Raw genomic sequence first — 22,828 nt, forward strand, 5'->3', positions numbered from 1 at the left:
ATTGAAATAAATATTATTATAATTTATTTTCCTTTTATTTCTCCTTAATATTTAGGTGGGATCTTACATTTATTTTCTTTCTGAAGTTATATATATATGGTTGGTTAGTGGCAAACTTCAATTCAGGATGGCCCAGGGACATTGCTAAATATCTATTATAAAAAGTGGGCATTTGTTCTAAGTAGAGAACAACTATTTTAACTAATCCTTAAAATCCACTTTGAATTTGCCTACTAGTGGAGTGACTACTCCCTGGTTTGCCTGAAATGGTATTGGTTTAATCCTATTTTCCTGGCAGAATTATTACTTATGTCCCTTTTGGTGTCAAGAGTGCCAGTTTGGATAAGTTATGACACCACACATTTTTAGAAGCATTTTTTCTCCTTACCATCTTGATTACGTATTCCCCTTTTCGGCAGCATTCTCTCAGTCTTTCTAGATCCTTTGACAAAAAGTGCTGGGCCACTCTACTGTTGAACTTTCACTGTTAAAAACTGCCAGCATTCTATTTTACTTGTCCTTGAAAAAAAATCAAAGATTACTGTTTAAATACCTTCAGTGCCTTGGCCTTTTTCCTCTCATTAATTGATCCTGTCTCCACCAATTCTGTTAAGTTACTCTTCTATTTTTAGCATTTCTACCTTAATCCCCTTTCCACTTATTTTTCGACACAGCCTTACTGTTCTGCCAAATTTTCATGCTTTCACAAAATTAATTTTGCCTTATCTGACAATTTGCAACTTCAAATTTTTGCCTATAAATAGACTCCATTAGTTATTTTAGCCCAAAGTCTCTTTGTTTTGATGTAAACTCTCTGGTGTTAACTCACATTAAAATAAGCATTCCCCAGTTCCATTTTTAGCTGAACGCTTTATTTGTTACCTTTGGATCATACCATAAACTGCTCTTACTCTGATATGGAAGTACCTCCAAACAGCATTCTTTTGCTATTTTTTGAGGAACTGCCAAATTTTTAACTTAATTTTATTTTTTAAGGAATACAGGAATTTTAGCCTTTGGATGAATATGTTGAGCTCCCAAGAGTTTTAAAGATGCTTCTTCTAGTGTTTTTTATTTTTATTTTGGTAAATACACATAACTTAAAATTTACCATTTCAACCATTTTAAAATATACAATTCAGGGGCAGTAAGTATATTCACAGTGTTGTGCAACCATCACCACTATCTAGTTCAGAACTGTTTATCCCCCGACAGAAACCCCCTCACACTGAGCAGGCACTTCCCACCCCACCCCAGCTCATCACAGCCACTAATCTGCTTTCTGTCTCTATGGATTTGCCCCTTCAGAACATTTTACATAAATGGAATTGTACATTTTTTGGTGTCTTGCTTTCTTCACTTAGCAAATTTGTTCAAGGTTCATCCATGTTATAGCATGTCTCATTACTTTATTCCTGAATAATATTTCATTGTACAGATAGACCGCTTTTTGCTTATCCATTCATCAGTTGATCAGTCTCATGTTTATCATATCTTTACTCCAAAATGAAATGAACATTGCAGTAAGTTAAGTGCAGTGAATGGTACATGGATATTTAAGGTGGGAGTCTTAGTGATTGGGCATGTTCCTGATGCTGTGGCATAGAGTGTGTGTAAGAGGGCATGTTTACCTCTGTTTGGATGCTGGGATCTTTTTCCTTTTTAAATTTTCTTTCTCCCCACCTTGCAACTTCTTTTTTTCCTTTTTTTATAACTAGATTTTTTGTTTTTACCATTATATTTATAGGTTTTAGAAAAGACAACTGAATAAAATTATTCATAGTCCCACCACCCCAAAATAACATTTGATGCATTTTCTTCTGGTCATTTTCCTGTGTTTGGGTATTTCATGTATTGTATTTATGATCACATTGAACAGAAAATTTTATATGCTGCTCTTTTTCATAAAATTCATTAATTTAGCAAATATCTGAATATCTATAATGTGCTGGGCACTGTTGTGGATACCTTTGGTGAATGAGTAAGAAGTATGGGTGGGATGTGGTTCGAGAGTCATCAGCTTCTGGGTGATATTTTAAATCATGGGGCTGCTGCATAGTATTCCATGGTGTAATTGTACAGCATTTTTATCCACTTGTCTACTGATGGGCACTTGGCCTGACACAGCATGGAGGGGCCTGGAGAGTACTATGATGAACGAAATAAGCCACTCAGAGAAAGACAAGTATCACATGAAGTCACTCATATATGGAATCTAATGAACAAAATAAACTGATGAACAAAATAGATCCAGAGACACAGAAGCATGGGACGGACTGTGGAATCTCAGAGGGAAGGCGGGGGAGGATGGGTGGGTGGAAAGAGATCAACCAAAGAACTTGTACGCATATATGCATAACCCGTGGACACAGACCATAGGGTGGTGAAGGCCTGGAGGGAGTAGGGGGAGGCGGGCTGGAGGCGGTCAGTGTGGGGGAAAGGGACATATGTAATACTTTCAACAACAAAGATTTTTTTAAAATGATAAAGTCATGGGGCTATCCACAGCCTCCTGGGGGAGAGCCTAGGGTGCTGAGGGGAGGACCCAGGACTCAGCCGCTGCCAAGGTCGGGCAGAGGAGATAGACGAAGAAGGTTCAGCCTGGAGAATCTGAGAAGCAGGAAGTGAAGGAGAAGGTCTTTGAAGGGGAGTGGCCCCTCAGGTCAAGTGCTACAGAGCATCCGAGGGAGGTGGGGAAGAGGATTACCTGCTGGGTTTGGCGAGATGGTGGTGGAGTAGAGGGGGTCACAGCCCAGATGGAGTGTGCTGAGGAGCAAACGATAGGATACTTTAACCTACTTCTATGCCTCATATAGGCTTAACGTTTTACTTAACCACTTACTGTCTTCCTACTGTGTGACATTTACATTGTTTCCAACTTTCACTACAAACAGGACCGAAGTGAACAGCTGTGTAAACTTGCTTTTCTACTTTTAGCATCATTTCCTTTGACTGGCGGCACAGAAAGGAAGTTGCTGGCCTAAGAGCAGAGTACTTAAAGCTCATGTTTCATTCGCTCAGATCCTTTCTCAAAGGGCTGACTGGTACCCCCCCCTCCAGCAGTGTTGGGGGGGCCCAGCACCCCGACTGCAGTTGTCAGTGGGGTCCTCCCAGAACAGGTCTCTCCTGTCAGCTTAGAAGTTCTTTGAATCTTGAAGAGCATTGAATGGCAGGAACAAAGCCACATTGTGGCATCAAAACTACACACAGCTCACTAGAGAGTTGTGTTAAACAGAATGCAGGTGCTGAAATTGCCATTCCACATGGGACCACACTTAAATGTGATGCTGGTGCGTTAATCCTCTCTCACTAGGGTTCCGGTGGAACCTTAGACCAGCTATGCCGAGGGAAATACGCAGCCATGATCTTCACCTCCCATGCCTATGCATTCTTCTAGATGGGATCGGTGCTGGCGTGTAAGGGAATTTCCCCTTTTCCAGTCAGCACCCTGCAATCTCTCATGGCAGCTGCCTGCTGGTATCAGGGAGTGACATCTGCCCTTTCCACGTGTGCCTCGGGTGGGGTTTCATAAACATTCCAGCTTGTGGCAGAGAGGGAACAACTTCCAGGCTGATCACCATCGCAAAATGCCCCGCCCTGCCCTTCCTATTCCTCAAAACACCCACCGCTGTATAGTCACTGCGTGGGCACATTATGAGTTGTCCCTCCCGCAGTAGCAGCTGGATAAAAGGAGCTGACCCCAGCTGCTTCTGGGTGTGCTGTTTAACAGCTGGCTCCACAGTAGCGCATCTCCAGTCATCGGCTTCATCCCAGCAGGATGGGTGTTGCTATTTGCTGGGCCTTAAGCGGGAAGATGGAGTGTTGATTGTGTCCGACATGAATAGATGTGGTAAGAGAGATACAAGGGCCTCTCCCTCCAACGGAGTCATTTCCTGGAGAGGTCGTGGATCACCACAGATACTCCCCAAAGTGGAAGCTCCAGCTGTGGGTCACCACAGATAAGCCCCCAACCCCCAAAGTGGAAGCCTCAGCAGCAGTGACAGCTCAGCAGGTGTTGAGTGTTCTAGAACAGGCAGGCCCGGGTGCCGTCCTGCACTGTGACCGGCTCTGTGGCTTGAGTGGGCGACTTCTCTGAATCTCATTGTTCTCATCTGTTTAAAAACTAGAAGGATGATGTAGTAGCAGCCACCTTAAATTACTGCAGGAACTCAGGCGATGATGTGTGTAAAGGGCCCAGCATAGTGCCCGACCCTACGGGCTCAGTCAGGGTGAACTGTGTCCTTTGTTGTCCCACCCATTCTCGTTGACTCTGACTCGTTGCTCCAAGTTGGTGGCTGAGACCCGACTCTTCAAGCCTCTTTCTCTGTTTCCTACTTGCAGGAGGCTTTGTGAAGAGGCACGGTCAGCCTGTTTCCAAAACCTTGGGGTAAGTTCTGGGATGTTCAAGCCAGGGTAAGGGCTGGATTGGCTTTTCCTGCTGACTTGACAGAACAGGTCTAGGGAACACATCTTCTTGGGGATCCTGGATCATGATAACTAAAGTGGGCGCCTATTGGGATGTGATGGGCCATTCACACAGCGCCTCCTGACCGGGCCTCTGTGGATAGCCCCTGGACTAAATGCTGCTAAATGCTAAGGAAAGGGAATCTGTGGCCATATAGTCTGCAGGGATGTCTAACAATCAAGGCAATAGTTGAAACACTTAAGTAAGTAGACTTAGAAGAGGCAATCTATGTGACACTTCTTATGGAAGGTGAAATTATATTGGTAAGGGTAAGTAATGGTAGCGGCTATAACAAACAAGACCCCCTAATCACAATAACAAAGGGAAAGTTTTTTGGTGGTGTTTTTTTTTTTTTAATCCTCACCCGAGGATATTTTCCCATTGATATTTTTTAGAGAGTGGAAGAAAGAGAGAAAGACAGAGAGACATATCGATGTGAGAGAAACACAATTGGTTGCCTCCTGCACGTGCCCCGGGCTGGGGAGGAGCCTGCATTTGAGGTACATGCCCTTGACCAGAATTGAGCACAGGACCCTTCAGTCCACAGGACAATGCTCTATCCACTGAGCCAAACCGGCTAGGGCGGGAAAGTTTATTTCTTACTCCAGCAGTCAATTCAGATATTCTTAAACAGGTGGAGAAGTTTCCTATTATTTTTCAGGGCTCCAGACTCTTTCCATTTGGTGGCTCCACCATCTCCTAGTCCTTGGAGCCTCCGCTGGACCCTGTGCGTCTAGCCAGACGAGTGGACAAGAAGGGAGTGTGGAGAATCTCACAGGAAGTTCTATGGGTCCAGGCTAGAGATGGCATACAGCACTCTGCTTGAAGTCTGTTGGCCACAACCCAGGTGTTTGGTCAGAACTCAGTAGAATTCAGGTGTACCCTACTTTAAGGGAGTTTAGTAAATGAAGTCTAGCTGCAGGCCCAGGAGGTAGAGGAAATAGGTTTTGGTGCCACAGATTTTTCTAGGGGCTGGAGGGGGTGCATCAGAAGTGTGTTTGAGGCACAGAGTTGAGAAGGCTGCCCTTTACTGGTTCCTGGCCCCAATTTAAGTGACTTGGATGGCGTCAGAGAAGAAGAGATGTGAATTGCTGCAGTGTCTGGGGCTGGATTCTCTGCTGATTTCTTTCCCGGGACAGATTCACATCCCCCACGGTGGAGACCCGTCCTAGCATCTGGGGAGAGTGCCCACCAAAGTTTGCTACCAAGCTGGGCCGTGCGGTGGTCAGAGAAGGACAGATGGGGCGATTCTCCTGCAAGATCACTGGCCGGCCCCAACCACAGGTCACCTGGCTCAAGGTGAGGTTTTGTCTGCCCCAGCTCTGGCCAGACCTGGGGACCCTGAAGGTTTAGCATTAGACCCTTGGACCAATGGGGGTGTCTTTCTAACCAGCCCCTTCTTTTTCATCCATAGGTGGTTCTTGGGGTTTCTCTGGTGTTTCATAATCATGCTTGTTCCTGCCCCTAGCTGCCTCCCTCTGTTACTCAATCCACAAGGTCCTATAATCCATGCACACACACAAAAAACAGCATAAGACTTCTGTGGTAACACAGACCCGACCATCTCCACAGAGTGGAATTTGAAGCCACGTGACTAGGTTTTGACCCTCAGTTCCCTGGTTCACAAAGCATGTAATACTGGCAAGTCATTTGATCTCTGAGAACCCTTGTCTCCTTATCTGGGAGGCAAAGCTATCCCACCTACCTTGAAATACTCCATGTGGACGTGCTTTATAAATCTTTCAGGTCTGGGCGACGGGAAGGCAGAGGTGGAGGAGGAGGTGGTGGGTGGGTAAGTGGGGGCAGCAGGAGGAAGTGGAGGGGGGAGTGGATGTTAAACGGCACTGAGGAGCCGTGGGGAAAACTTGGGGTCGAGGCAAGGAGAGCAGGTTTTCCACAGATGGAACCCCTGGATTAAAATGAGTGATGGGACACATTTTACCCATTTCCTGATTCTCCTGAACTGACCCTGAGGAAAGAATAAAAGGGACAAAGAGGCAAAGGAGAACTAAAAGGAGGAATATAGGATTTTCCACTGAAAACTGGGACTCCTTTGAAACAGGCTCCATACGTTTGCTCTAAGCTCAACCAAACACCACACTGCATACACAGACCTGGGGTCAGGGCAGCTAGGCTGTTCAATGACTACTCTAGTACAGCGTGGGGAATAAAGTCAGTAATACTGTAATAACTGTGTGGAGTCAAGTGGATTCTAGACTTACCGGGCTGATCATTTCGTAAGGCATGTAAATATCTAGTCACTATGTTGTGCACCTAAAACTAGCATGATAGTGTATGTCAACTGTACTTGAAAACTATTTTTTAAAAGCCTGTTTTCTAAGCATGTTGACAGAACCCAGAGCAGAGGGCTCTGCTGCCCATGCCCAGGGTCTGTCCCACTAGGATCGGCTGGAGGTAGGAGGACAGAGCCAACAGGGGAGCAGGTTTCTCTGACCAAGCCACCCTCCCGCCCGCCACCCACAGGGAGATGCTCCCCTGCAGCCCAGTGCCCGAGTGTCTATGTCTGAGAAGAATGGGATGCAGGTCCTGGAGATCCAGGAGGTGAGCCAAGACGACGTGGGAGTGTACACCTGCCTGGTGGTGAACGGGTCCGGGAAGGCCTCCATGTCCGCCGAGCTCTCCATCCAAGGTAGGGCTAGGAGGCGGGTGCACACAGTCCCTCCTGGCGTCTGCACCCTCCTCGCTTGTCCATTATGCATCTCTGTGTTACACATGTCCAATTTACATTCCCATGTGTCCCCAGAGGCGGGGTCTTGAACCCGAGGAAGGAAGTGGGAGGGCAGCGCAGACACGGCCACCCTCCGCCCCTCGCCTGTGTCTTCATCTTTTCTTGTTCAGACTCCTTTTTTATGTCTCTAAATGCCAGTCGGAAGAGTGGACATGGCTAATGCCATCACCCAAAATGTAACCTGCCTAAAATTTAACTTATCACCCATGCTTCACTCTGTCCTTCAAATCCACTTAACTCTGTCTACCCCATGATCCCCCTTTTTCTTCTCCCCCAGAGTGGACATTCCAGCCTCACCTTTCGCCCCAGCCTCCTCTTGCTGGAATCATCTGTCCCTGTCAGTTCTTCCTTTGAAATATCTTTGAATATGTCTCCTTCTTATATTGCCCTTGGTTCCGTCAAGTCCAGCCTAAGAACGTCGGAGCGTGTGGAGCGGGAACCTTGAGCAACCTTGGGGGATCCAGGAGGAAAATCACCTCCGCCTCCCCTCCTTTCTCACCCTTTCTTCTGTGATTTTCCTCTCCCACATTTCCTCCCTTTCCCAGAAACGATTCCTCCTCACTCTCGTTACCATTTTTGGCCCAAGCATTTATCACAACCCGCATAAAGAAATGTGTTCTGCATCGCCACTCAGGACACGCTCTGTATATAAACATATTTAACTGAAACAAGCTTCTTGAAACCATCCTGAGTTGTACCGTGTACAGTACATGCTGCTGTTTTCTGTTCCATCTGCATCAACTGGCCCGACCACAGAATCTAGCTCCACAGCCCACTGCAGGGGCAGGACCTGCTGTTAGGCATGGAGAGGAGAGTCTTAGTCACTCTTCCTCTCCGTGACATTGAATTAGAGACCTGTCCCCTCCTGAAGTACTTAATGACAAAATCCTATGTCATCTGGGATTGGTTTTAGAACACTCCCAGAAAAAGCTCCATAAAACAAAGCAAAGGGATAGATAAGACTGGCAAAATATTGGTATTTCCTTCATCTGGGCGATGGATTTCAGGGTTTGTCGCATCCTTCTCTCTACTATTGTATGATTTGAAATTTTCCATGATAAAATATAAAAAATAATAATAATGTGGCAGGAAAAATATGTTTTTTGAGGAACTAAATAAAAACACACTTTTCCTTAACATTTGATAGCAGGTATTCATTTAAAAAAATGATGATCTGGGTGGTGGTGTTTTTGAGGGCCACGTGTAAGTTAAACTGTTTGGGTTTGAAATTCTCAGTCCATGTTTATTTTTGTTTGTCCCTCTATTGGCTCTGGCTCCTTCTGTGGCTAGAGAGCAGGACAGGTGCCGTGCTGCACGGTGACGGCAGAGGCCACCGAGACAGCAGCGGAAGCTCTGACGGTCCTCAGCGCTCAGAGGGGCTTGTCAGATTAACCCGAGAAGGTCAGGGCCGGGGAAGCTGAAGGAGAGAGGGAAGTGGGGCCGTAGGGGAGGGGGCGGTGAGAGCTTAGGAAATGACAACTCTAAGGGAAGAGGTTGCTGTCTTATTCCTTTCTCCTGTTGGTGTATAAAATATCCCACTAACAGTGTTTCTGCCCTCTCCCTTTTTCCAGGTTTGGACCATGCCAATAGGTATGTTTAGGTTTTATGATTATTATGTTTCCATCTAGAAATGCCCTTAATTCTGAGTCATGGGGAAGGGAGAACTATTTTGGGGGTGTTGTTTCATTTTGGGTATAGAGGGAGGGAGAACTGTTTGGGGGTATTGTTTTATTCCAGGTGTAGGGGGAGGGAAAACTATTTGGGGGGTGTTTTATTTCAGGTATAGGAGGAGGAAGAACTGTTTGGGGTGTTTTATTTTTGGTATAGAGGGAGGGAGAACTGTTTGGGATGGTTTATTTCAGGTATAGGAGGAGGGAGAACTGTTTGGGGTGTTTTATTTTTGGTGTAGGGGGAGGGAGAACTGTTTGGGGGTGTTGTTTTATTTTGGGTGTTTCCTTTTGTTCTCCTATTGTAACATGCCATCAGGTTCTGTAGCAGCCTTGCCATCAGTACTGAGACTCTGGACTCAGAGTCCTTTCCAGTTGCGTCATCAGGAAGGGCACCGAGCAGCAGAGGGCTGTTGTTTCCAAGTCTTTGGTTGATACTCAGGTGTAGGACGGATGTGTGTATGTATGTATGTATGTATGTATGTATGTATGTATGTATACTGTGTGTGAGCCCAAGGATGGACAGAATCTCGGTGGCGGGGGGGAGGAGTGGAATAGACTGGAGTGGAGTGGAGTGGAGTGGAGTGGAGTGGAGTGGAGTGGAGTGGAGTGGAGGAGCGGGGGAGCAAGAGGAAGGGAGGGAGGGGAGGAGGGAGCGGGCCAGACCCCGCTGCCCATCCTGCTCCTCTTCCTCAGGAGCGCACTCCCCGCGTGCAGGCTCAGCAGATACCTGGTGCTGAGAAGGGCTTGAACAGAGCGCACAGATACGTAAGCGCAGATTGTGATAAGTCTGAGGAGAGTAACAGAGAAGAGTGCGTGTAGGCTCGAGGGCCAGAGAAGCCTTTCCTGAAGGAAGACGTGATGTCTGAGCCCAGGTCTGTGAAGAGTGATGTTAGCTGGTGAAGAAAAGCTCAGGCAGAAAGTGTTCCAAGCAGAGGGTAGGTGTGTGGGCTGTGAGGTGAGAGGGGGCCTGGGGTCACCGTGTGGCTGCAGCCCGGTAGGCAACGGCGACGCTGTCTTGCGGGGTTCACGGGGCAGCAGGAGCCCCTGCTCATAGAGGCGCCCTGGTGGGCCATCTCGGGAAGCTCAGTTTTGTTCTTCGCCTCCTGGAAACGCTGTTGGAAAACCTTTAAGTTTGAAATGGCATGATGCATGCTTTTAGACTGACTCGCCTGCTCCGTGGAACATGGGACAGAGGGGCCGCATGGATGGGGAAGTGGGGGTGTGGCTTAAACTGGCTGGTTCTCCTGGAGAAGAGAAATAAGGCAGATTTAATAAGCGTGGAAAGATCAAGCTGTGGACTGGGGACGAGGGCCAGGGAAGGGCCGAGAATGGCTGCTCGTTCTCTAGCTTGGGAACCTGAGAACGCTGCAGAGCACACTTTTGCTCTCACTTTCTCTTAATCCGCGGGCTTCTGTGATCCCTGGAATCTGTGCTTGTGATGAGTAATGCTTGCGAGTAACCAGATGATCATTCTATTTCTCCTTCTCCTTCCCCACTGTCCTCCTCCCCACCCCCACCCCCAGGTCAGCGTTGAGGGGAACAAAGGCAGCCAATTCAGATATCAGGAAGGAAGTGGCCAATGGAATCACACCGGGGCCCAAACTGGACAGCCTAGAAGCTGCAGCTGAAAGTAAGAACTGCTCCAGCACCCAGAAAGGCGGCCCCCCCGCCTGGGCCTCAAGCAGCCAGCCTCCACCCCCGAGGGAACCCAAGCTGGAACTGCCCGGGGACTCGCCCAGGAAGGCCCTGAGGACCCCCATCCTGCAGAAGACCTCCAGCACCATCACCCTGCAGGCCACAAGGGTCCAGCCGGAGCCCAGGGCACCAGACCCGGGCACTCCCCTGCCTTCCGGAGAAGAGAGGGAGAGGCCAGCCGCTCCCCCTGCAGCCACCCTCCCCACCAGGCAGTCTGGCCTGGGAACCCAAGACATTGTGAACAAGGTCGCTTCCAGGAAAATCCCCATGGAGAGCAGGAGGGACTCCACATTCCCCAAATTCGACAGCAAGCCCCAAAGCCAGGAAGTCCGTGAAGGTCAAATAGTCAAGTTCAGGTGTGAGGGTGAGTAGAGCTAACTGAGGTCACTGGCCCCACAGTGTAGCCCTGGGCGGCCACTCCCTCCTTCAGCACAGTGTCCGAGCCTCCTGCACCACCCATCCCCTTGGGCCCCAGCCACCCTGGAAGCCACTTTGCAGGGGCCGTCCCTCAGGAAGGACTCAGTCTAGTGTTCTGATGCCCCGTGTTCTGGAGACATACCCGGCAGTGCTCTTGCTCATTGTTGGGTAGAGCATCAGCCTTGCGCCCTGATTCTCACCACCCTGGAGGGGAAACTGATCATCACCATCAAAAAACCAGCCACAGGCCGCCTCCTCTCCTCCCTCCTGCTGGCTTTGGCTCACCTGGAGACCTAGCTGTCACCCTGTACCCTCCCCACTAGGACCCTGCCCCTGTCCTGGGTTGTTCACTTCTGTGACGTGGAGGATCGAGGGGTAAGAAAGTGGACTCACGCAGGAGGCAGCTACACACCAGTCTGAGCTCTTTCCTGGGTTCAGCCTCCCACCCCCCAGTACAGGGGACCTCACGACCTTCACCTGACCCTGTAGTTTCAGGGATCCCAAAGCCGCAAGTGGCCTGGTTCCTGGAAGGTGTCCCCGTGAGGAGACGAGAAGGCACCGTTGAGATTTACGAAGATGGTGGGTCCCATTACCTCTGTCTGCTGAGAGCCCGGGCCAGGGACAGCGGGAGCTACAGCTGCATAGCCTCCAACGTCCGGGGCCAGGTGTCCTGTGACTGGACCCTCCTGGTGAAAAGTGAGTGCATTCCTCCGGGTTCCCTGGGTTCCCCGGCGGGGAGAGGGGGACTTCACATCCTGCACAAGGTCATCTCCCACAGCCCCCACCCAGGGCGTCCAACCCCGCAGACATTGTCCCCACATGCATGCCAAGGCCGAAGTCACTGCTCCAGGACAGTGGCCCTGACCTCAAGTTCATCACCATCACCTCAGAATAAACTTGCCCGGCCCACGCCCGCCCGGCCAGAGCTGCCTTTCTTAGGCTCCTCAGCTGTCTGGGTAGCGCCAGCACTCACTTCTGTAACCACAGGGAGCCGAACGTCCACTAAATATACGCGTCTAAAGTAATGTGAGCTGGTGTGGGATCCCACATCTCTTCTGTTTATTGTAATGTCTGTTTATAAAAGTAATGGGTGTTCATTGTGGGGAATTTAGACAATACATGATCCTATGACTCAAATATATGATATTTTAATGTTTTTAAAACAACATCGACGCTGTGCTGTGTTCTAATTTGCTCATATTCCATGAGCATCTTTCTATACTATTTCTTTCTTTATTTGAAAACATAATTTTGATGGCCACATCATGTTTCATAGAATAATGTACCCAACTCAGGCATAGTCTTATTGTTGAGTATTTAGATTGCTCCCATGTTTTCACTCTTGTAACAAAACTGTGATAATGCTTGTGCCCATCTATCTTTCTGTAAAATTTCCCCCTCTTTTTTTTTTCTCTGTCACAGCAGAAAGCTGTCTGTTTCCCTTAGGGAGACTTCTCTTTCCACTCTGTCCCTTCTCCACAAAGACTGAAACCAAGAACGATCCACTCTCCCGCCATTCTCTCCCCCCCCCCACCCCCCACCCCCCGCTGCCTTTATCCAGAGGCCCTTCTGCCCCCGTGGGCATGCTCTGCTCTCCCCTGTGCTGAAGGGGAAGGAAAACCTCCTTCAGCTCACTGCCTCTTTAGCTCCGACTTTATCTCTCCGCTCCCTCTTCCTTAACCTTGCTGCCATGTAGAGAGAGTCTCTATCGCTGGGACCGGCAGACCCTGAGCCACGGGTGAATGGATTACTCTGACACACGTTTCTGTGGAAGAGAGCCTAAGAGAGTGCTTAGCTATAGCAGCCAAGCAGCCCTGTTCGCCTGCCTCCTTAGGCTTTTATTGAAACAACAGCTTGAACTAAAATGAACTATTAAGTACTATCAGCAGGGTAAGCATCCTTGAGAAGACACATGCGTCTGTAGTGTCTTTTATGCAAGGACGTGTCTAAGTAAACACCCGGGGGCTCAGGCTTGTTTGGAAAAGTCAAGGCAGGGGCAGGCGCCTTCAGCCAACTCCTGTCCCAGGCCTCCCCACACTCTATCACAGCTTCTGTGATTGTTAACAGCTACCACTCCACCGGAAAAGCCTGCTCAGTGTGCCAGCGTTTGTGCTAATGTTTTACTTGCATTGCTCCATTTAGTTAGCCCAACAGCGTTACAAACCAGGTGTAGTCACACCCCATACTGAGCTGTAGTGAGGTTAAGTGACTTGTCCAAGGTCACATGCTTTGTAAAAGGCTTCTCACCCACGTTGGTCTGACGTGGAAGCCCATATTTTCAGTGGCTCACAGAGGCGTTTTTCTAGTGAGAGAATTGGACACCGACGGGGAAGAAGTGGGGATGGTGCCTCTCCACATCCCCTTGAGGTAGCCGTCCATCGCTCCCTTGGGGCCAGTCCCTTTCAGATGCCCTGTGACGGACTCCTGGCTGCTCTCCCACGGCCTACTCTCCCCTCAGGGAGCTCTGCTCTAGCGGAGGAAGTGTGGATGTAGCCGAGAGCCTTGCTTCACCATTGGGCTTAGCTATGGGAAATTATTAGCTTCGTCTGTAAAGTGAGCTAAGATAGAAAACGCGTGGCCTTGTCAGTCACATCTAGAAAAGTACCTGGCACATAGTAAGCCCTCGACTATTGGGTTTGGCCCTTAAACCCTTGCAGTATAATCATATGGCTTGCCTCTCATCACTGTATTGAATAGCGTCTCTTGAAAAGCACAGGTGAGATGTTTTTTAATTATCCAATCCAGTTACCTTTTCTCAGCCATCAGCCCCCTTGACATTTCTGCAACATGTCCTAGTCGTTGTACAAGAGATTATCTATCCCTACTGCTCTTAATTAAGGTCCCCAAACTACAAAATGCTCCCCTGTTCGCCAGTGTACAGACTTCTGGGAAGTCCAGCTGGGTGGCCCGCAAGGTCAGCATCATACGGGAGCTTCGTAAGGCACAGTCCCTGCCCCCAGCGGCCCTGGGCCATTGGAGTGGGATGGAACACTAGGACCGTATGAGTCTGTCATCTGATTCAGTCCTGGAATTGGAAAAAGTAATTATACCAACTTAAAACCGAAATGTTCTCACGAGTGAGCTGTCCGTGTGAAAAGATAGTCACAAGACTGTGCAGTCACCAGTGGATACAAAGAAGCTTGGAGACACTGGACAGTGGAGTAGGACCAGAAAGGCAGAAGGAGGAGATGTCAGAGTCAGACCAGGCAGGAGTGTCCCGAGTCCCATGGGAGGAGGCAGGCCTGGGTCCTGAGCACCCTCACACGTGGTGCTTTGTGATGGTGGAAAGCCCTGCCAGGTACTCCGCCTCAGGCTCCACCCCGGAGGAGTGCCTGCTTCCAGTGTGAGGCCTCCGAGGAAGCCCTGGGTGCCCAGGGCAGTGAGGTGTCTACCTGTGAGACTTGGAGTGACTGTAGTCAGTCGCCAGAATGGGCCAGCTGGGATCTGAGATGGCCTGTCTGTTCTCTGCCCTCACAGGACCGGCCTTGATGGAGGTGGCCCCCTCCTTCTCCAGCGTCCTGAAGGACTGCACCGTCGTCGAGGGCCAGGACTTTGTGCTGCAGTGCTCGGTGCAGGGGACCCCAGTGCCCCGAATCACTTGGCTGCTAAATGGTGAGCCCCCCTGTCCCAGTGCCCTGCCCCAGCCCTCAGGCCCCCTGGGTCCTGCCTGCATTCTCACTTGGCTTCCACACTGATCACTCTGAAGCACATAGGCATAAGAAGGAAGCACAGGTACAGAGAGAGAATGGGACCTGCTCTTGCCTGGCTGGGGATACTGGGCAGGTTGCTACTCTCTCTCAGCCTTGAGCTCCTCGCCTGCAAGACATAAATAATGCCACCTACCTTCCAGGGTGGAGGTCGTGAAATTAAATTAGATCCTTTATATAAAACAGTTAATGAAGTGCCTGGGACATAGGTGCACAAGCAATTTAGTTCCTTTTTATGTGGCCAGACTCATAATAGGCCCTCAATAAATATTTGTGGAGTCAATAAAGGAACAAATACACCAAATTAATGAACCATACTAGAAGTTACTCAGAGGACCTCGTCTTTGATTTAGTGGCAGGTGGTGTTGGGGTTCACAGGCCAGCAATTCTTTTTAATGGTATAGTCCAGTGGTCGGCAAACTCATTAGTCAACAGAGCCAAATATCAACAGGACAACGATTGAAATTTCTTTTGAGAGCCAAATTTTTTAAACTTAAACTTCTTCTAACGCCACTTCTTCAAAATAGACTTCCCAGGCCGTGGTATTTTGTGGAAGAGCCACACTCAAGGGGCCAAAGAGCCGCATGTGGCTCGCGAGCCACAGTTTGCCGACCACTGGTATAGTCCTATGGAGACATGCCAACTTTAAAAAATGTACTTAATGATTTTGAGAGAGTGTGGAAGGGAGAGAGAGAGAGAACAAGAGAGAGAGAAATATCGACTTGTTCCACTTATTTATGCATTCACTGGTTGCTTCTTATGTGTACCCTGACCAGAGAGGGAACCCACAACCTTGGTGTATCAGGACGATGCTCTAACCCACCGAGCTACCTGGCCAGGGCAGAAAGCTTTTTTGGCCAAGTAATGTCCTTTGGAAAAAAATTATCACATATTATCACCCTCCTACCCTCCTCTTTTTAAAAAGGCCTTTAAATTCCAAAAGTATGAAAGAACTCTAATTTTAGAACTGAGAACAGTCCATAAAATTGATGAAATTGAGCAAGGTCTGCTTTGGGGATCAACATGGGGAATGAAGGAACAGCTGCCAAGAGTCAGGAGACAAGGGCACACGTCCTTCTCTGCCATTGAGTGGTTGGGCGACCTGGACACCCCACCTTACCTCTCTGGCATCACCCATGAGGAGATGGGCTGGAACAGAGGTTCAGGGTCTCAGCCAACTCTCAGTGCTGCTGGGATAGGCTCCTTAAGGGAGAAGGGCACCCATCACCTATGCCCCAGTCTCCAGCTGTTTGTGCACCACTGACACGTATGTTGCTTGTGAACCTTCCTCGTTGGTATAGTTTGTTAGGCTTTGATGGAGATTATCGCTCGGCAATGAGAAAAGGTGCCATGGAGTTTTCCTGTGTGTCGTCGACTTGGATCGATAAGTGAGAACTGAGGTCTCCCTGCCCTCCACCCTCATTAAGAACATAACCCCTGTTAGATTCATGACTCACTGCCAGGGGGCAGCCTCCTTGTGTCTGGGACGGAGCATGGGCGTGAAGGACTAGTGATGGATCTGAGCGAGAGAGCTTCACTTCCGTCTGGCTCCGCGTCCCAGCCAGAGGCGCAAGGACATTCTTCTGTGAAGGGCCAGGTAGTATTGTCTCTGTCAAACTACTCAGCTCTGCTGTTCTGGCACAGAAGCAGCCGGACCCAATATGCAAATGAACGAGTGTGGCTGCATTGCAGTAAACCTGTATTGATGGACACTGAAATGTGAATTTCATACAATTTTCACATCATGAAACAGTTTTCCTGTGATTTTTTTCAACGCTTTAACATCTGTAAAAACTGTTCTTAGCTTTCAGGCTGTCCAAAATCGGGCTTCAGGTCAGATTTGTCCCATGAGTAGTGGTTTGCTGACCTGGTCTACACAGGACTGAAAAGCAACCCCACCTTCTTATTCCTGGTGAATCTTGGCATTTCCACACTCTGACCACTAGAGGGCAATTGTGCTCAAGTTGGGTCCCCGTGGCCACTGACTCTGGTCTTAACCTTCGTGGAGCTGGGAGAGTTCTGGGTGATCTGAGTGCCTCTCTTCTGGGGCCACCATCCCATCCCATCTGGTGGGGACCAGATGAGTTGTGCCCAGTAAAAGGAGAGCTCACACACATCTTGTCAGCGCGTGTTCGACAGCAGAGGCCCTTTGAGGGCAGTCATGGGATGCACTGGTATTCTCAAGGAAGAGAGGTTTTAGGGTGTGATTTTCACACAAAAAATAAAAACCAAGAGTGGTGGTCAACCCTCTCAGAGGCAGGAACCTGGCCCCTGCCTTTCCAGCCCCGATTCGGTGCAGGGCAGTCGATGAGGCAGAACCTCCTCCCTCAGGTCCTGTTGGTGCTTGGCCGCCTCTGCCGGACCCTCATGGAGACGTGAGTGTTGTTATGTGCAGAAGAAAACATTGCATTGCAGGGAGAACACTTCCCTCCATACTTCCTCCCTCCCCCACTGCTCACCCCCAACTTTATGAAGTGCAAACCAGGAGCCTGGGCCTGACGAGGAAAGAAGCTGACATTTGCTTCCTATATGGTGAATGGTCACATTCCTGCTCTCGGGCCGCAATCCTCAGTGATGAGGTTTCTTCTTCTTGCAGTGAAAGCTCCCATCCTGGAATGATAAGGTCCCAGGAACATAGAGCATTAGGGGAACCTCTGAGTTCACGGCCTGCGTTTCTCTCCCCGTGCAGGGTTGTATAGAGGGCCTCTCTGGCAGGGTCTCTGGGAAGAAGGGGCCAGAGTTGTTTTCACGTCCCCATGTTTATCTTCTTGGTGAACCCTAAAATGCACCTTGTCACGTGGGAGAAATGCACCTAATTGCAGCATCAGGTTGAGAGTTCTGGTAACTATCTGCAATGGGCTATGGAATCGTTGTTTCTGGAGACTTCTAAAAGGAGCCTGGCGTGGTCTGCTCTGCCTGAGGCTGGGCTGTGGGCCAGATGACCCTGTGAGATTCCTTCCAGGCTCCTAAGTCTGTGAAGTCCAGGATGTGGACTGAGGGACTATTTATTTAAACAGAATGCACAGAACTATGCCCCTTTCCTTCCCACATTCTATATGCCTCCTCTCCCCAAGTCCTTCCAGCCGCAGTCTCGCTCCTCCACCCTCACAGTTACTCCTCTCCTCCATCTCCCTAGCACCTGCCTCTTTCTCCACCCACAAGCCTCTGCCCAGGTGGGGAGGCTGACTCCTCATTGGGTCTCAGTGTATCTGAGCAACCATGGAGAGCATCAGAGTCACTACAAGAGCAGCCTGCTGAGGACAGGGCTCAGCCCTGCCCCCGTGCTGCCTGGCCTGACCCTCCTGTGCTTCCTCCACAGAACAGCCCATCCAGTACGCGCACTCCACCTGTGAGGCTGGCGTGGCTGAGCTCCACGTGCAGGACGCCCTGCCGGAGGACCACGGCACCTACACCTGCCTGGCTGAGAACCCCTTGGGGCAGGTGTCCTGCAGCGCCCGGGTCACTGTCCATGGTAGGAGCCTCTGCAAACACACCTGTTTGGGGAAAAGGGCACCGCACCTGAGAGCAGACGGGTGGAGGAGATGGCCTCCAGGAGTCCCCAGTGACAAGGGTCTGCCATGGGAGCAGGGCTGAGGGGAGACGCAGCAGAAAAAGGCAGAGATTCCTTGTCTCGAGCAGCTCCTGATCCGGTAGGAAGAAAACCGCACACTGAAAGATGACCTCGGAGGAGCACTCCTACCCCCTAAGACCTAGGGCTCTCACAAATGCCCCCTCACGTGCTGGGGGGCACTGGGGACATAGTGCCAGTACCGAGGCTTCTAAAGGTCTGTCCCTGCTCCTCCCACCACCCCAGGCTTGTTTTTATACACATCACCAGCCTGGTGTGCGGTAATCTGATTATCCTAGTCATCCACTGACCCCGCCGAGTGCTTAGTCCCAGGAAGGGGCAGGGCCGGCACAGAACTCAAGTCAGAGCCGTCTGGGCTGTGGTGTCGGTGGTGGTGACAGTGGCCGGGAAAGTGTCCTCAGGTCCAGGTGTCCAGGTAAGCCTGACTCCCCACCTCACCCTGGCCTGGGCCGGCTCCTGGGGTGACTGGGGCCTGGGTCCAGGTGTCCAGGGAAGCCTGACTCCCCACCTCACCCTGGCCTGGGCCGGCTCCTGGGGTGACTGGGGCCTGGGTCCAGGTGTCCAGGGAAGCCTGACTCCCCACTCCACCCTGGCCTGGGCCGGCTCCTGGGGTGACTGGGGCCTGGGTCCAGGTGTCCAGGGAAGCCTGACTCCCCACTCCACCCTGGCCTGGGCCGGCTCTGGGGTGACTGGGGCCTGGGTCCAGGTGTTTAGTTAAGCCTGACTCCCCACTCCACCCTGGCCTGGGCCGGCTCCTGGGGTGACTGGGGTCTGGGTCCAGGTGTCCAGGGAAGCCTGACTCCCCACTCCACCCTGGCCTGGGCCGGCTCCTGGGGTGACTGGCGCCTGGGGCCTTGAGCAGGGTGCTCTGTGCCCTGCTTTCCCTGCAGACCAGCAGAAAGACTATGTCTTCCCACTCTGTCCCCCAGGGCTCGGGCCTCCCAGGGAGAACGTCCCTGTCACCTGAGCAGCCACCTTCTGGGTTTCACTGAAAAGGGAAAGATCATGTGGGTTATGCGTTAAGTACTTCCCCCTCACCTGTATTTTTTCATCTGGACCTCAGCAGCCCTGGGTCGGGGGCTCTCCTGTTTCACACGAGGGGTCTGGAGGACGGGAGAAGTGAACGTGACTTGCCCAAGTACACCAAGTGAGCAAGTCAAGCTGGCCTTCCAAACCCAGCTGCTCGTGCTCCGAGCCCAGGCCCATTTCTGAGCCCGCCCTTTCCAGAGTGCGTGTCCCCAGGCCCAGGGCGGGAGGCTGGCCCCGGGGCTGGGCAGTGTCAGCCACGTAGGGGTAAAGGAGTCGGCACTGACCGAGGACGTGGCCACCGCTGGCTCCCTGAGGTCCCTGCCAAGAGGGGACATGCTCCCTGGCCTCTCCATTTCTCTGAGGGGCCAAGGCATGGGGTCATCACCGTGACCTGGTCCCTCTTCCTCCAGGAAGCCCTCTAGGCTCTGGTCGGAGCCTGGCTCTGGCCCCTGGGTGCTTGTCAGCCAGCGCTCTGGGTTCCACATTTATCCCGTTTCCTCTCGGATCTCGTTTCATGGCTCCTTGCGGGGCCTGGGGAAATTGTGTTCATGACACTTAAGAGGAAACAAGAACAGATGTGAGCCTCGTCTCCTTGGACCAGGGGAGCAGCTCTCCCCTTCCCACCAGGAGCTCTCCCTGGAGGTTTGCACGCCAACCCCAAAATCTAGTGGCATCCGAGAGCCAGGCTGGCACGTTCAGTGGGCGTGGCATTTCAGCCACTCCCTCACTAGCTTCGGCCCCGTGGCCCTGCTAATCCAGAGCCTGTCCTGGTTGCCAGTGTGAAGAGTGGATTAGAGAGACCCAGCTGAGCTGATAGTGCGGCTGCAGGTGGGGGACCCCAGGTGAGGGATCAGGAAGTCTGGCAGCCATCCTTCCTGCCCCCTGGTTTGTGGGTGGAGTGAGGGCTGCGGGATGGCCCATCCACGTGTGTTTTAAAGCAGAAAGGGGGAGGGGGGTCCGGCAAGAACTCCGCGAGGCCCTTTGGACTTGCTCTGAGAGCAGCCCTGCCTGAGTGAGAAGCCCTCCCCGTGTGGGATTTACTGACCTGTGAAGGCCGGACCGAGGCTCAGATACCATAAATGGTGACGGAGGCTGAGAGACACAGCCGCGCGCTGAGGCCGGCCGCGCTGGGGCTGTCTGCACCAGGATCGGGCCCGCAGAGCCTGGCACAGTGGCACCCCTGGCCCCGTGCCCCCAGGGACTTGGGAAGCGCGAGTCCGCATCCTGCACCATCCTCACTCCACAAACTGGAGTTTTTCTGACTTTATTGGCAGCTCCTTTGGCTCCAGGTCCTGAGGGCCACCTAGGGGATGGGAGATGGCTGCAGGGGAGGTCTTTGTCCCCTACGGTGCCCGCCGCTGTCTGTCCTCTCCCTCTGCCCAGGCCTGGCCTGTCTGCTGCCCTCAGCGTGGCACAGAGCCACGGTTGGAGCGCGGATGTGGCCCTACCTGCCTGCATGTGAATCCGGCTCCGCCGCTCACCAGCCCTGCAACCTCCAGGCCTCACCTTCCTCTTGTGTGAAATGGGAACACTGATAGTCACCCCAGTCCTGTGAGGGTTAAATGAATGAATACCCGTAATGTCCCCAGGATGTAGGAATTGCTCAGTAAGTGTGTGCTGTTGCTCCACAGGGCCCTGGCCTTTAGACAAAATAGAAATTTAAAATGCCAAGTCTAAGGAGCCGTCTTTCTGAAAGATCAACTTTGCCTCAGTGGGCAGTTGACTATCTGTTTTGTAAAGGAAAGAGGAATTCCGAGGATGGTCTCGAGCACCCCATTCTAGGGGGTCTGGCCACAAGAGGGCGCCATTCAGCAATGCATCTCCCTCCGGGTCGTCTGGGTTCCAGGGCGGAACTGTTTCTGGGGGCAGCTCTGCTGGAGGCCAGAGCTCAGTGGGAGAGGTCAGCAGATACTTCCCTGAAGACCAGATGTGGGGACTCTGTCTCACCTCTTTAGCCTTTTGCTAAGGTTTTGCAATCATCCAGAGGTTGGCCCAGCACTCTGGCATGGTTTCTGCAGCCACTTTTTCCTTTCTGTGCCTCCTCTCCTCTGTAGCCCTTCCTCCACAAACCCCTCTCACATGTGTCACTTCCTCTGGGAGGCCTTCCCTGAGCACCCCAGAATGGGTTTCTGCCCAGCTGTACCTCCCTTATTTGTGCTTAAATACCAGCAAGTCTTTACTGAGCATCTATTCTGTGCCAGGTTTGTCCTGGGGAAACGGCACGGAACAGGGCAGGCAATCTCTGCCTTCATGGCGTGGACATTCTGATGGGGAGACGGGTAATACTCAACATCTGGTTGAATCAAACACTGACAAGCACTATTAGAAAATGAGGACAGAGGAGGGTGGGAGTTCATTTTCAGCGGGGTGATGAAGTCTCTACAGGGAGGCGACTTCTGAGCAGAGACGTCAGTGGACCGGAGAAAGAGCACTCCGGGCGGGCGGTACGGCAAGTGCCAAGGCCCTGAGTCGGGAACCTGGTCAGCCTACTCAGGAGCAGCGAGACGGCCAGGGTGGCTGGAGCAAAGTGAGTGGGTGGCCAAGTGGTCGAGGATGAGTTCAGAGATAGAGGCAGGGTACATCATGCAGGGCACCCAGGGGTAAGGACAAAACATCCTATTCTGTCAAATTTTACTTAGTTCCCCTGCAGACTGTAAGCGGCCTCCAGGCAGAGACCATGTTTTACTGTTGCAGGTGAAGCAGGGCCTGCCATGTGGACGTGTGTTCAGTGAATGAGTGAAAGAGCAAACTGAGGTCGAGAGTCTCCCCAGCAGTGGCAGTGTGTGTGTGTGTGTGTGTGTGTGTGTGTGTGGTGGGGGAGGGTGGAGGGTGGCGGGTTGGGGGAGACCTTTTGTCCACCTCCTCACTCGTCTGGGGCTCAGTCAGTGCTCACCGGAGGTGCAGGAAATCCACAAACCAGCTCTCAAGTCGATCACCAAATATCCTTTCCTTGCCCCACTTAAGGAAAAAAAAAAAAATCCCCAATAGTTAGCCAAGCAATGAAAGCTGTCCCTCCTGACCCAGGATGGAGCCTAAAGGATGATTAATCCAAATTCCTGCAAGGTCCAGGAAGATCTGAACGAGAATAAATTGTTCAGTGCATATGGACTCTGTCATTGGTGGGGGCTTCCTTAAGCTGGAATAGTTTAATTTATCTCCTCTGGAGTGTCTTTGTCGAGGCGAAAGGTCTTAAGTGACTAGATTTATTAACCTACTAATTGCACGCATTTTGACATAGTTTTGAGCCCAATGGTTTGTTTATTTAACTGAAGGTCTGCTGGGCTTTTTAAAGACGCCTAAGGACATAGGAATAATGAAACTTAATAGCCATATTTATTAGCGTATTTGTTTTGATGTGAGGTCCTAATGAAAACAAGGGGCCTGGGGAAGTCAGCCGTGCACAGTGATGCATCAGTAGAAGCCCAGGCCTTCAGATCCAGGGCGGCCACTCCATGGGGCAGCTCTGAGCACTGGCAGCCTCGGTGACAGGAAGACCCTGGCTGCCAC

At 51.1% G+C, this 22,828-nt stretch overlaps 1 protein-coding gene across 4 annotated transcripts in view; it reads left to right on the forward strand.

Moving 5' to 3' along the window:
• Window positions 1-22,828, forward strand: part of MYLK (myosin light chain kinase) — a 264,544-nt gene that overhangs the window by 148,410 nt on the left and 93,306 nt on the right. For 3 of the 4 annotated variants that reach the window (XM_079766799.1, XM_079766798.1, XM_079766800.1), the window contains 9 exons: window positions 4,342-4,387; window positions 5,605-5,764; window positions 6,950-7,115; window positions 8,505-8,615; window positions 8,786-8,804; window positions 10,408-10,943; window positions 11,486-11,692; window positions 14,474-14,608; window positions 18,023-18,175. In XM_079766799.1, the coding sequence (XP_079622925.1) occupies window positions 4,342-4,387; window positions 5,605-5,764; window positions 6,950-7,115; window positions 8,505-8,615; window positions 8,786-8,804; window positions 10,408-10,943; window positions 11,486-11,692; window positions 14,474-14,608; window positions 18,023-18,175 (1,533 nt within the window). The remainder of the gene's footprint in view (window positions 1-4,341; window positions 4,388-5,604; window positions 5,765-6,949; window positions 7,116-8,504; window positions 8,616-8,785; window positions 8,805-10,407; window positions 10,944-11,485; window positions 11,693-14,473; window positions 14,609-18,022; window positions 18,176-22,828) is intronic. The other variant, XM_079766801.1, reaches the window with a different exon arrangement.

The sequence above is a fragment of the Cnephaeus nilssonii genome, assembly GCF_951640355.1.
Source record: "Cnephaeus nilssonii genome assembly, chromosome: 3".
NCBI classification, from domain to species: domain Eukaryota; kingdom Metazoa; phylum Chordata; class Mammalia; order Chiroptera; family Vespertilionidae; genus Cnephaeus; species Cnephaeus nilssonii.